The following is a 14852-nucleotide window of genomic DNA, read 5'->3' as shown; positions in this document are numbered from 1 at the left end:
AATGGCCACTAAAACTTAGGCCTATGTGTTAAGAAGAACTATAAAAATAGCATTATATGAAAGTAAGAAAGTACCATAAGATTTCTATATGTAGTTTCTGAGGTTGTTTTCCCCTCAGCCCCAGGCTGGATAATGAGAAGAAAGTGAAATACCCAGGGTGGCTGCTAGTCTTCATCTTCCTATCCCAATTTAATTCCTCTCTGAAAGACCCCCATCCCTCAAAGCCTTGGAGACTTTTTACAACTGCCCAAGGACTGAATCAGGGAGCCTCCAGTCCAGGTTCCTGAGTCAGTACTGAGGAAGCAGGGGCATTGTAACCCTTTCCCCCTCCCAGAATGGGAGGGCCTGAGCTCTGATGCACACCCTCTCCCCTCAGGAGTTTTCCTCCTCAACTCTCTACCTACGATCCAGTTCTGCCTATTATCTATCCACAGGAGGTCATAGGGACAGTGGTGGGATTTGAGGCGACTTTGGGAGGGGCCCAAAGGCAACTCACCTTGCTTGACAGAGGCCTTGTGTCACTGGAATCTATTTACCTCAAATCCCAGCCCCTGCTGCAGAAGTGCATACTTTTTAAAAATGTTCATGGTAACTTTGAGAATTTTGCTAATTCAGTCCCCACATTTTCCAGTTGAGAAGACTGAAGATGTAAGATGAAAGGACCTCGGCCTGGTCACACAGTGAATTAGCAGATAATGGAACTGAAATTTGTTGTAAAAAAAAAAAAAAAAAGTTACATTCTTAGAGCTACAAAGCCAACGTTTTGGAGAAAGCAACTAAGTCTGGCATACATGGGAGGAAATCAATAGGACCCTGCTATTGCTTCTTAAATGTTTCTCTTTGTTTCTAAGGTGAGAGGACTTTCAAGTGCCATCACTGCGATGCTACCTTTAAGAGGAAGGATACATTAAACGTTCATGTCCAGGTGGTTCATGAAAGACACAAGAAGTATAGGTGTGAGCTATGTAATAAGGCCTTTGTTACACCTTCAGTGCTTAGAAGTCATAAGAAAGTAAGTGGAAATCTGTTAGTTTGAACGGATTACATATTTAAGCAGTATGGGTATATATGTTAACTATCATGTGATAATTATATATTAATCTATCAAAATATTTACTCAGAATGACAAATGTGTGATTTCTATCAGCTCTTCAAACAATGTTCGCTTTCTTCATCTTTCAGGATAGACCTATTTTTTTCCATGAATGAGAACCTGAGTTAGATGGAGACTCTTCATAACCCATAGCTTTGCTGATAGGTGGTTTCTAAAAAGTACTCAGTGAGCAGGAGCTTATCAATTTTTATTCATTTTTGGTTAATGTAGGCTGCTTCTTTCAAAGAAATATGAGCAGTACTTTAATAATTTTATTTTTTCAAAGTGAATTCTTATGTTTATTGGCAAGTTAATAGACTGAGCCCTTTTGGTATTGGGATGGTCTTTGATCTTTACGTCTCTAGAGCATAGGGACGTTTCTGGTACGGAATAGGGACTCGATAAATTTTTGCTTAACTCAAAGAAAATGTTCATGTAATGATTTGGAGATTATATTTTTTTGTATTGTGCTACTTGGGTAATTACCTCAAGGGAATCGAGTTTATTTTTTACTTGCCCAATAATGCATTTTTAAGTATATATTTTAAATAGTAAAACTTGTAACAACTACGCTTAAAGGTTTTAATGCTGACTTTTTTCCTTATTTTGGAGACAGAGTCTCGCTCTGTTGCCCAGGCTGTAGTGCAGTGGCGTCATCACAGCTTACTGTATCCTCGAACACCTGGGCTGAAGTGATCCTCCTGTTGAAACCTCCCGAGTAGCTGAGACTACAGTCATGTCTTACCATGCCCAGCTAATTTTTTTACATTTTTGTAGAGACAGGGTCTTGCTATGTTGCCCCGGATGGTCTTGAACTCCTGAGCTCAAGCTATTCTCCCATCTCAGCCTCTGAAAGTGCTGGAATTACAGGCGTGAGCCACTGCACTCAGGCGGTGTTAACTTTAGAAGTAACCATGAAGTGTGGTAGTTTTCTGCCATTAGTATGTGATACTGAATGAATGTGAAGAAATAACTCCTGCTTCAGTATCTGTCTTATCTATCTATCTTATCTATCCTTAATACAACTGTTTCAAAAGGATTGAATTGAGTAACTTTCTTTTCCTGAATTTTTTTTAATATTTAATTTTTATGGGTACATAGTAGATGTAGTTATATACAGGAGATATTATATATATATATATTTTTTTTTTGTTTGTTTGTTTGTTTGTTTGAGTCAGAGTCTCACTCTGTCACCCAGGCTGGAGTGCAGTGGTGCCATCTCGGCTCTCTGCAACCCCTGCCTCCTGGGTTCAAGCAATTCTTGAGCCTCAACCTCCCAAGTAGCTGGGAGTATAAGTGCCTACTATCATGCCTGGCTACTTTTTTGTATTTTTAGTAGAGATGGGGTTTCACCATGCTGGCCAGGCTGGTCTAGAACTCTTGACCTCCAGTGATGTGCCCACCTTGGGTTCCCAAAGTGCTGGGATTATAGGCATGAGCCACTGTGCACAGCCTGAGATATTATATTTTGATACAGGTATTCAGTGCATAATAATCACATCTAGGGTATATGGGTTCCTGTATTTTTAATGCTGAGTAATAATGATATTATCTTTTTTTTTTTTTTTTTTTTTTTTTTTTTTTAGGTCTCTGAATAAAAGAGTCTTTCGACTTTCTTTGCTTGAATTACTTTTTGCATGAATTTAACATATTTTTGGTTGTCTTTCAATAAATAAAGGAAAAGTATAGTGAGCTTTCAAGAGAGTTTACCTTGTCTGCAATAATAGTCACACAGTATATTTTGTATTGTGTTACTCATTTTAATCTCATAAATTTATTCAGTATTGTTCTTAAAGTGAGCTGTTTCCATTCTTTCTTATTCATATTTAAGGTAGTTTAGTATTATACCTTTAATGTCTTTTGAAACTAGCTAACCAAAATTGGAACCTAATGATAGATATATTTTTGAGTTAAATGAAAGGAATATTTTAATTTTTTTCATTAATATAACTCTAATATCCTTCAATTTGGAACTTCTTCAGTTTGGAACCAATGACAGTCATATAAATGAACAATGAAATACATAGCAGCAAAAGAAATGCTGTGATTTTATGAATGAATTACAAATAGATTAGTAATTACCTGTTTGGAATAATTCAATTCTCTAACTGTATATATATAATTTCTAAACAACCTTACACTAATAGAGGACAAATTGGCATACTTTGCCCCTTCTGTCAGGTAATGAAAAGAAGAGAGATCAAAAATAAATAAATAAATAAAATAAAATAAAAAAGAAGAGATGTCTGTTATATGTTAAAATATTATGTATTTTACTTTAGATTGAACCATAATGTGGACCAGGGGAGTAAAGGCTCTTACTGAAGTGTAAAGATATATAACTCTTTTGTATATCAGCTTGTAGTAAAAATGGAAAGTTAAGTGCTTGCCAAATACAAAATCCAGGAGATGCTTGTTTTACACAGTGTTGTTGGCTAGCATGGTAGTTGATTCGGCTGTGTTTTTCAAACTTGAGTATAATATAAATTGTTTCAAGGAAAAAAAAGCAAAAGACACTGATACTGACTAAGGTCTTTAGTTTATAGCTCTTTAAAAATTGTAAATGTGATAGTACATATCCAAATACACATTTTAATACAAATTGCAAATTTTCAAATTAAATATTAATAAGGCTGCAAAGTCAGTTACATTAATGTTAACAATTTAATATGGAAGATGAAAATGTTTTGCTATGGTGATGGTTCTTTGATGTTGTCAGGTGATGAGGTAATTGCCCCACCCCTTTTTCTCTATGACAGCCAGTGTTCTCTTCTGAGAAACGTCATTAAAAGAAAACTTTTTCTATTCTTTTTTCATTAGTTTATGGCAGTTCAGATACTACTTGACTACTTGTCAGGAATTTGTTCTTAAGAACAAAGGCAAACATAGGCCCTGGAAGCTCTGTTTTGTGATTGTAACCTAGATGATTATAACCTAGATGATAAAATTAATACTTTTATTAATTTTTTGGTTACATTGAAAAAAAAATTCTAAAAGTAGTCTTAGAAAGAATGTGTACATACCTGAAGGAATTGCATTCACCTCCCTTCTTCCCCGATCTCTTAAGTTTGAGAAACACTGGGACTTGAGAAGTAGCTCTGATCCTTCATTAATTGGAATTATCTGTTTTTATGTTGGGAGCAAAATTGGTCTCCTGATGAGACTGTGGGGCCAGTTTAAAATGCACAATCTTCCTCCTCCTTTGGGGAGGGGTCACTCTTTACTCTTTGAACTCTCCAGCATTTATCGAAACTTGCTTTTTAACCAAAACTTACTTACCTTTCCTCGTGTGATTGTTTATACCTAGATGAAAGGCATGTTGAGGGCAGAAATATGCTTTCAAATTGACTGCTCAGTTACCACCTGCTGATTTTAAGGGTCAAATCAGATTTATATTCCTTTTTGCTGTGCAGTAAAACCAGTCTAGTCAAACAGCATAACACAAGTAACAGATGACTTTATTAAGATTAATTCTGTCCTCAAGAGTTAAATACACACAAAGAATGTGAAAAATGCTTCAAATGAAGTGTTTCTTGGCAACTGGGAAGGGTAGCTATAGCCCTATTTTGATTATGTGGTTTTGCTAGAATATACTGGTTTTGTATAATTTAATCATTTTTGGTTGGGGCTCCATGAGGGCTTAAAAGAGTAAACTGCAGAACGATTTTGAAATTAACGCTAATGCATGATTCTAAGGCATTTTTTTGAGCCAATGGGAATATCCATCATAAATTGTTTAAAATCTCATTGTGAAATTAAATCATTTTAATGAAATGTAATCCTAGAAAATAAGGATTTACTATTGTCAGAGGCATTTAATCATCTTTACCTAATTCTTTGTATTTATCCTTAGCCTTTTTATCCCTTTCCATTTAGACACATACAGGAGAAAAGGAGAAAATCTGTCCATATTGTGGCCAGAAATTTGCCAGCAGTGGTACACTCCGAGTTCATATCCGGAGCCACACAGGTATGGAGACTGTAATTAGACTAGTGATAAAAACCACTTAGAGCAATCACATGCTTCCAAGACAGTAAATATTGTAATAGTACAAATATCTTCCAGATTAAGAATTAATCTTGGCTGTTTTCTCTCTCTTAAAGCATTGTAAAATCCAGTTTTTTCATCTAGAAGAATTTAAAATAAATATATTTTCTCAAACTAAGTAAAACATCTAAAGTGGAAATAATGTTTTTAATGTTTGGTTGTGATATAACTGTGATTAACTTCTATGTGATTCTAATGGATGGAATTAGAGAATAACAGTTTCACTTTATATAGATAGTTAAGGGCATCGACTTGATTTATAATCCCTCCTGTAACTCATGTCAAATGTGGCCTTTTTACCTTGGAATATTGCGTGAATGCTGTAGGATTTATTGGATACCCGGGTGGGTGCTGTGAGTGAATATCTGTTATGTCACTGACTGCTTCCTAAAGATCCCCTTCTTTTCTTACCACTTCTGTGTAATTTCTCCAATGAAAGAAAGCTGTGCCCTAGTGGAGGTTGAATGAACAACTGAATATACTTGAAAGAACCTTGTCTGGATCCTACCTATCACGTAGATAAGCCCTTGAAAAAGACTTGAAAGAACACTATTAATATTAATAACTAGATGATTTTACATCAGCCTGAAAACTTTTTTCAGTAGCTAGACTCTAATTACATGGAGCACCATGTGACTGGATTATACAGCTGAAGTTTCCTCTTCAAGGGCTGTAGTATTTGACTTTTTTACCTTTGTATCCCCAGTACGTAGCTCAGTGTCTAGCATAATAACTGTATTGTCAATGGAGAAACGTTAAAGTAGGCCAAAGAATCAATACAGTGAATATTAGATATAGGTGGAGGAAGGGACACCCTTGGAGCGTAATTTTTAATTTTCTGACTAAAGCTTAAAGACATAAGGTCAGTTTAGAATTTATTATCTTAGAATAGGTACTTAAATACTTTTAAATGAAACACAACCAAGAACAGATAGCTGTGGAATAACAGGTGCTCTAAAGAAGAAAAGGAAGGTTTTTCTTAATTAGAAGTCATCTAGAGAAAGTGAGGCTTTTGAGATCAAGTGTTGCAGAAGCAGACTGCAAAATGAAAAGCAGAGGGCAGCACATGGGAATGAGAAGCAGAGAACCATGTTGAGGGCAGATGTACTTAAAATTGTGCCAATGGCCGGTGGCACCAGGTACTGATGGTACAGAAGTAGGGAACTAATGAAGAGGGACCAGAGAGAGTGTTGAAGTTCCTGGCCAGCACGGCAGTCTAGTGGTATAATCTTTGATGTCACTGGGCAGCGCTCTTTTATGTGTATTTGTGGCTGTATGGAGTTAGGATGGAGTAAGGGCAAGGGCGAAATCAACAGCCCTTCACTCTGATATCAGTAATTCTTAGAAGATATCTTTGTGCCATACTTAGATTTAGTTTGCTTAGCAGATTTCATGCTGTGTTAGTGTGCATGTACGTTTAATTTGTGTATGAGAAGAGGGCAAGTAGGGAATAGGAAACATATATTATATGTACGGATCAGAACAGTCAGTTTATGATAATGCCCCAAGACAGGATGTAATTGTGTTATGTTTGGTATAGTGTGTTTTTAAAAGGCAGGGACTTACGATTTTCAGAATGCGTTAAGACATAGCTACCAGCACAGAAAGGATAAACCCAATCCAGTAGAACCCTTGATTATTCAAAATAATTCCATCCTTGAGGATATTGTGTGCCTACATTTTATTTTACTCATAGTATGGCTAGGCAGTGGAGAAGAACAAAGCACTTATACTAGTAATTGCTCCTAAAATTTTAATTATTATTATCCTCCATAAAATTACAGTAATAAGAAAATTTTTAGAGTTCCAAGAATTCTCTCTGATAAAAATTATTAAATATATGTCATGGTTTTTGTTATCTTATGTTCTATATTATGTATAAAGTATATTCTAAACTCCAGATCACTTTATGTATCATTTGGTTATTTATTGTGTACATGGGTCTGGGCCAAATGTTGTACAGATTCTGGCCTATTAAATTTGACTTCTGATCAAGAGAACTGGTCATCTAAATTCAGACAGCAGTGGTAAGGCACAATGAACCAACACATACAATTTGCTTGATAGATAAATAAATTATATATGTGTGTGTGTGTGTGTGTGTGTGTGTGTGTGTGTGTGTTTCTGTGTATATATATATAGAGAGAGAGAGAGAGACAGACAGACAGAGACAGAGAGAGGGAGAAAGTGGTGTATGTGTTTGTAGATCCACACAGAAACTATAATTCTAATTGTTTATCTAGTTATTTACTTATAACCAGATTTTTCTGTTTAAAATAAAACTTATTATACTTTCTCATTTTACAGTTCTTCTTTGGGTTATTTTGATGTCAAGCCTGTGCCCTCATTGACCACTGCCTAGCAGTGTGGCTGAGGTTGTGTTGGAAGTGGTTGGAAGTGGTTGGTGGCTGGCATCTGGGCCTCCATAACGGCCCTGGCACAAATTTGTTTTCCTGCATGGACAAATGATGCTTTCGCTTCCCTTTTATTTGCTTTGTCCTGTCCTTCAAATGATAAGCATTCATTTGCCCTCCCAGGCTACAGTCTGGTTCAGTAATCACATGGTTTTATGCAGTTATTTCACTAGTATGAAAGCAGAGCTCCAAATGTTTTGATTCTGTAAATACGGTGTTTTCTTCTCCCTGCATTACTTTTCCTTATGAAGTCACCTGGTTTTATTCAGCTGTTTTTCAGTGCTAGGTGTAGCACTTTATGGGTGTGCTATCACATGATGAAGGTGATGGTCACGACCTATTCTTCAAGAAGTATTTAGTTATACATTATTTAGAGAGGACACAATGAAGTGGCAAGGACCACGAGTGAAGGCAAGGTGGGGACAGTCAGGAGAGGACAGCTGATGCAGCCTCTGTGGAGCAGTGTTCTTTGAATCAGTGATGCTCATGTTGTGGCCTCATCACTCTGTACCACTCTTAAAAATAATCGAGGATTCTGGAAAGCTTTTGTTTATGTGGGTTATATCTATAACTATTTGCCATATTAGAAATTAAAGCTGTTTACCATATTAGAAAATTTAAAAATGTTTACTTGTTAATTTACTAAAAATAACAATATTATACCCATTACATGTTAGCATACATATTTTTATAGAAAATACCTGCATTTTCTAAACTAGAAATTATTTAGTGTGAAAGGAGAAGTTGTTTTACATTTCTGAAAGTCTATCTGGTTTAAGAGGAGACAGCTGGATTCTCATATCTATTTCTTCACTCATCCTGCTGCAGTATCTTTTGATTGCAGCAGGATGCAGAATATGAAGAAAATCTGGCCTCATGGATATGTAGTTAGAAGGGGAAAGTATTTTAATAGTTGTCAAATAATTTTGGATGTTATTACAGTGGATGATATTACCTTGGATATTATTCCTGCACTAAAACTCAAAAAGGGCTAGTGTTTTTAAAGGCTTATTGTTGTGTGGAACCTAAAATTATCTCAGTGAGTTTTGCCTATTCTGTGACAGTAGAATCAGTTGGTCTGTGTTGCAGTTCGAATGATCTTTTACCCATGCATGATTCTGTAACATCATCATGTTACAGATAACTTGGAAAATATTGGCTCACTAAATTATGCAGATCTTTTATGTTTTACTTTACTTAGAGGAAGAATGTTTTATCTTATTCAGGGGATGATATGTTAATATCATTGCTGATCTCATTACATAGCCTAAATATTCAGAAGCCTTCAAGCACTTGGGAGCATTCTAAATTTTGCTTGACTGCTGTAATTCCTATATTTCCTAACAATTCCTATCATTTCCTTTTTTCTTTATTTTTTTCAATGACAGGCTCACTTCTTTTATATTCAAAGAACAAATGTGCACAAAATGTTTAATAACCATAATTTGTCTATCAGTCATTTTGTTTCATATAAAAATGGTGTTCCGTGAAAAAAACTGCCAGGTCAGCTTGCAACTCAATCACTCAAGTGCTTTTCCTTGAGACAACTTTCATACATCAGCATGCGTTACAAGTGCTTTCTGCTTAATTCCCAAATATTAAAAAGATGACACACAAAGGCTAGAACTTAATAAATACGTTTATTTAAACATATTAATATGTTTTACTTAGTCATAGATGTTCTCAAGTGAAACTGGCATTCATTTCTACTGTGAGTTGTGACTGTGAAGACTACAGTGACTAGTATTACAAATTGAGGTCACTAGCAGTTACCAGTTTTACTCACCATTACTTTTATGCCATTAGAGTAAATGTCAACATGGTGAAAAAGACAAATAACATAATAGTAATATTATGAAAGTAATTTTGACCTTGCAGACCTTGTAAAGAGTCTTGGTGATTCCCAGGAGTACTCAGGCCATATTTGGGGAACAAATACTTTTGAAGGGCCCCCTGGCCAATGATAAATACCTAGGAAAAAGCAATTTGTGTGAAATATGTGTTGGCCCCTGTGAATAAGAACCCAGCTGACAGAGGCTATTCTGTTTAACTGGGCCCATTTCTCTCACTTGATTTCTCAGACTGGTATTGCTTCCAACTGTTGCTGCGGCATTCTTGATAATAAATTTTCAAGCTTTTGCCACTGCTGTTGCTGCCACTGCAACATGTTAATGTCCATTGGCATTGCCTTTGCTGCAGAAGTCAGTTGATGAGTAGGTTTGCCAACTTTGACTCTACTTTTGCATAGGAACTGTTCACTGTTGGGCTGATATTATTGTGTTTATGACTGTAAATAGAAAAACATTAAGACTTTCTATATTTGGGCTTACTTGTAGATATATTCTAGAACTCAACTCCAAAACCTGCCTACAGATAGCAAAAGATAGAAATTTGATAAAAGATCATCCTATCAGTAATGTTTTTGCTGATATTTGAAATTATGTAGTTAGGGTTCAGGGGACTCTGAGTTCTCATGAGATTGAATAACTTTTCCCGCCTGGGGAGTTGCCGTGATTAGTAGAAACAGGTCTCAGTGTGTTTCCTGTTATACCCTCCTCTGCCATGGGAGTCAGTCTTGCATAATGGAAACAGCAGGGGCTTTGGGACAGCTGGCTTGAGTTCAAATCCTAGCCCCTGCCACTAGTTAGTCATATACTTTTGAGCAAATTTCTTCATGTCTCTAAGTCCTGTTTTACATTGTACATTTTTGTGAAGAATAAATGAAATCATGTATGTAAAATACTTAGTGCTAGTTCATAGTAGATGGTCAGTTCATTGACATAAGCATACTTTCTAAAATTCTTCTATAATATCACTCCTTGTTAAGACTACTTTTCCAAAGTTCAATGAATTGTGTTTATTAATATACTGTGGCAAGCCTTTACTGAATGATATAACCTCTTATATTATTTTCTACATTTCTTCTTAGGTTTATTTACAGGACATCATATTGAGAATTTTCATGTTCAATACCTTTCCCTTTTATTTCTTCCAACTTTATCAAGATCTTAAATTGCTGAACATGCTGAAATTTTCATAACTTAGTTTTGTAGATATAATCTTGGTTGACTATTGATAAGGAATTAACTTAATATCATGGTGTTTAGCATACTTTTAATCATGGAATTTTCTTAATATATTAATTTGGGGAAAATGCATTTTAGATGGCTATGTTGCTGATTAACTAAGAGTTTTCTTTTTAAAGGCTAAGCATTCTTTTTAATATATGTTTAAATGACAACTCAATTGAAAAAATATTATTTGGTGGTATTTAAAATTCTGAACTGTTTATGTCCCACCAATTTTTTCCTTGAAATTAAACCATACTAACCTCCAAAATACAGTTGATAAATTGTTTGCCTTGCCACATAAAAACTTATCCTTGGCTTTTAATATTTATACTGCTTTATTTATTAGGCATAAATCCAAAGTATACTTGATTCCTAAGTCTGAAAAGAGGTTACGGGCAACAATGTTTGTTTTATAAAAAGGACATTGTTATGTTCCTTGAAAAACTGTTTATAATGGCAAAAATTGGAAAAGATCCTACATATTTAACATTGAAAGAACTCATAATTTATGGTATATCTGTAAACTGGACTATTATATGGGTAATAAAAGTGATATGGATATATACTAATTAACATGAAAAGAAATGAGAAAGATAAGTTACAAAAACAGAAGGATATATTTTTGTAAGAATAAAGCATTTGTATTTAAAAAACTGAAAAGTTATCTACTAAATTATTAACTACTTTTATTTCTATGTTATAAATATGGTTAGTTTTAATTTTCTTTATGATTTTCTGTTTTCTAATTTTTATAATAATTTCTCTTGTATAATACAAATATTTAGTGTGTATATCATGATTGTGCAAGTAACTGTTATTATAAGATTTGTGCTAAAATACTTAGGTGTGAAACTTCTCTGCATCTTATTCTCAAATGGACCAGGAAGAAGGAGCGCATATAAAAATACATGTAAAAAAAGAGAAATGAGTAGGAGAAAGCAAATTTGGTGAAATGTTAATAAATATTAAACCTAAGTGAGTTTATACAGTGTTCACTGTACTATTCTTTCAACATTTCCTCATGTTTGAAATTTTCATATTTAAAAATAAATAGGGGTCAGGTGCGGTGACTCACGCCTGTAATCTCAGCACTTTGGGAGGTTGAGGTGGGCAGATCACCTGAGGTCAGGAGTTTGAGACCAGCCTGGCCAATGTGGGGAAACCCCATCTCTACTGAAAATACAAAAATTAGCCGTGGCGTTGGGTACCTGTAATCCCAGCTACTTGGTAGGCTGAGGTGGGAGAACCGCTTGGACCTGGAAGGCGGAGGTTGCAGTGAACCGAGATCACGCCACTGCACTCCGGCCTGGGCTACAGAATGAGACTAGACCTCAAAAAATAAACAAATAAATAAATAAATAGGGATGTTTTATTCCAATGACAGCAACCGTATAGATGCAGCTACCACTTAAGTGGACCAGAGAATTGTTCCCTTAACATCTAGCTTCATAGCTTAAGTCTTGTGCACATCTCCGCCAGAGCATGATTCTTTCAACAGGAAGACTTCTATTCCCTAAATGTAAGCAGACATTTTGTTGTTTTGTTTTTTTTTTCTTACAGTTATACTGCTTAGAGAAGCAGTCTTCTGAAGAAGCTGAATGTCATTATTTCATGCTTCATACATCTTGAGGATGCTAGATTTATCTCCTTGAAAAAGGAATCCCACAAAATTTCCTCTTCTCATGGGTTTTTCAGACATTTTCTTTGAAATGCACTGGAAAGTATTTGTCAGCCTTAGAAAAGAAGTTTTAAAGAATTGATAAAAAGGCTCACTGGGTCATTTTATTATCCTACTTAAACCCTTTCAGTGACTTCCCCTTGCCTTGTACAAAATGAATGCCCTAGACTTTTCTCATGAGACTTATCAACTACCGACCCCTCACTGTTTACATTCCAGACTGCTTACTGGCCTTCTTTCACTTTTCTCCAATCTCCAATTACATGTTACTTTCTTCTTGATGTGTTCCCTGACCTGTCCGCTACCCCTGCCTTGTTAGGTCGGCATATCCATGCTCCTTTACTCTCCTCAGCACAGCCTGCTTCTGATTGCCTGCACCTGTGGTCATCTTCAGTAGTCTGTGGGTTCTCAGTTTTCTTAGGGCCATGCCCATAACTGATACCTTACTTTTTACCATTCAGCGCACTGTCTGGCTTAGAAAGAGAACTTGTGAATGCTTGTTCAATAGATAAAATAACTTACAAGTGGGTTGCAGTACCTGTATGATAGTAAAAAGGATGCATGGGTTCACAGTGAGAAGTTCCAGATTTGAATACAAAATTAGTTGACCATAAAATCATTTTTTCATATACTACTTACAAAAATCCGTAGCATTCACTTTGAGAGGTGTTGGCATTAAAGAAGAAAATGCTACACTTCCCAATCTATGAGCTGGGCCCACCCACATTTGCTTTCCTTTCCATTTTTTATCCTGTTGTTTGTCATGTAATTGTTGGGAAACCGTGTAACAAATGATCATTAATAACATGGTTCAAGATCTAACTCGCTAGTGCCCATAAAGTTACAGTGCTTAAATGAGGGAATAAAGAACAACATGTGGTTAACCAGCACCAAACTTCCTGTTTGATTTCAGCTTGGAGTTTCCTAGTTTTTAAAGTTTCTCATTAGAAAGAACATAGAGGAAATCGGTCCTGACAAATGCCCTGTTTTGTTTGACAAGGGCAAGTCTGTGCTATTGGAGCGGGAATAATTACAAACAATTGTGTAGTACATTATAGTCTTTTGCAGTTGTGTAGCAAATCTCATCTAGTAGAGATCTGGGGGCTCTCATTGTTTATTATATATAAATACCTCTTTTCAGCTATTTTACACTGTACTTTGCTTATCAGCTTCCCATGAATAGATTCTAAGCTGAAGGACAGGGCAGATCAGACTCACCTCTTTAATCTTTAAATTTGTTGAAAAAGGAAAGTTCTCTCAAATATAGTATCTAAATTAATCCTTTCACAGCCATTGAAAGGATTCAGCCATTTCTAGGACCATTCTCATTTTCTACATGAGGAAGCTCAGATTCAGAGAAGCAAATGACCTGTCCACTATCAAGGTAATAAAACACAAGTCTTCTGACTTCAAATTCTGTTTTAAGTTATCTCTTTTTTTTTCTATATAGCTATTATAATTACCACAAGAATTACAGAAATTCTATAAACCCCCCAGTATAAAAGATGAGGAAATAAAAGTCATATCATTTAGTACTATGAAAGTTTTATGCTTACAGCCAAATGATGCTTTTATTTATTGATTGATCTTTTCTCATTGTTTTAGTCTGTTCTCACCCTGCTATTAAAGATATACCCAAGACTGGGTAATTTATAGAGGACAGAGGTTTAATAGACTCACGGTTCCACATGGCTGGGGAGGCCTCACTATCATGGCAAAAGGCAAAGGAGGAGCAAAGTCACATTTTACATGGTGGCAGGGAACAGAGCATGTGCAGGGGAACTCCCCTTTATAAAGCCATCAGATTTTGTGACACTTGTTCACTATCACAAGAACAGCACAGCAAAGATCACCCTGTGATTCAATTATTTCCCACCAGGTGCCTCCCATGACCCATGGGAACTGTGGGAGCTACAATTTGAGATTTGGATGGGGACACAGACAAACCATATCACACATTGACTTGTTCATTTTCTCCTAGTCAAGCTTTATAGTGGGCAGTAACATACAGAGGAAATAATGATTAAATTATATTTACTAAATTTCCCTTTTTTTATTTCTAGGAAATGGTTGCTAATTGGCAGTTGGACCTTTGAATATACTGCAGTGTGATGAGATTTTTATGGAGTTAGTCTTTTAATTCCATACCAAGTATGCCTGAAGGTGTCAGTTTAATTTTGTTTTTATAGTATTCAAACTGTCCATCAATAAGTTGGGAAATCAAATCTCTTTTTTATGATATCAAATAACACTTAGTTTTATGAAGAGGAAATAGGACTCTAGTTTATGGTTTTTCCTTCCAATTTGCCAGTTGGTGTTTTTCAACATTTCCTGTCCAGTACAGTGACAGTATTCTTTTATGGAACATTAAAGGCAGTCTCCTTCATACATATTAATGTTTTTAAAACAAGTGTTTTTGCTAATTGGCTCGGGACTAATGGTCATTCTACAAGACAGTGACAAATTAGCTATTGGATTATTACCTGTTAGTTGTGGGAGGAATTTTAGTATTTATGTTTTTATTTTTTGTTGATAGTGTCTAAAATTA

General features: G+C 35.5%; 1 protein-coding gene across 12 annotated transcripts in view; it reads left to right on the top strand.

Moving 5' to 3' along the window:
• Positions 1-14852, top strand: part of PRDM5 (PR/SET domain 5) — a 221202-nt gene that overhangs the window by 137188 nt on the left and 69162 nt on the right. For all 12 annotated transcript variants that reach the window (XR_012435351.1, XR_001490964.3, XR_012435352.1 and 9 more), the window contains 2 exons: positions 852-1012; positions 4970-5063. Coding sequence is in view for 9 of the 12 variants with exons in the window: in XM_015450783.4 (XP_015306269.1) it covers positions 852-1012; positions 4970-5063 (255 nt within the window). In the remaining 3 variants the exon portion in view is untranslated. The remainder of the gene's footprint in view (positions 1-851; positions 1013-4969; positions 5064-14852) is intronic.

This window comes from Macaca fascicularis, chromosome 5 (assembly GCF_037993035.2).
Source record: "Macaca fascicularis isolate 582-1 chromosome 5, T2T-MFA8v1.1".
Classification (NCBI taxonomy): Eukaryota; Metazoa; Chordata; class Mammalia; order Primates; family Cercopithecidae; genus Macaca; species Macaca fascicularis.
The sequence above is the reverse complement of the archived record's forward strand: the minus strand, read 5'-3'. Positions and strand labels throughout refer to the sequence as shown.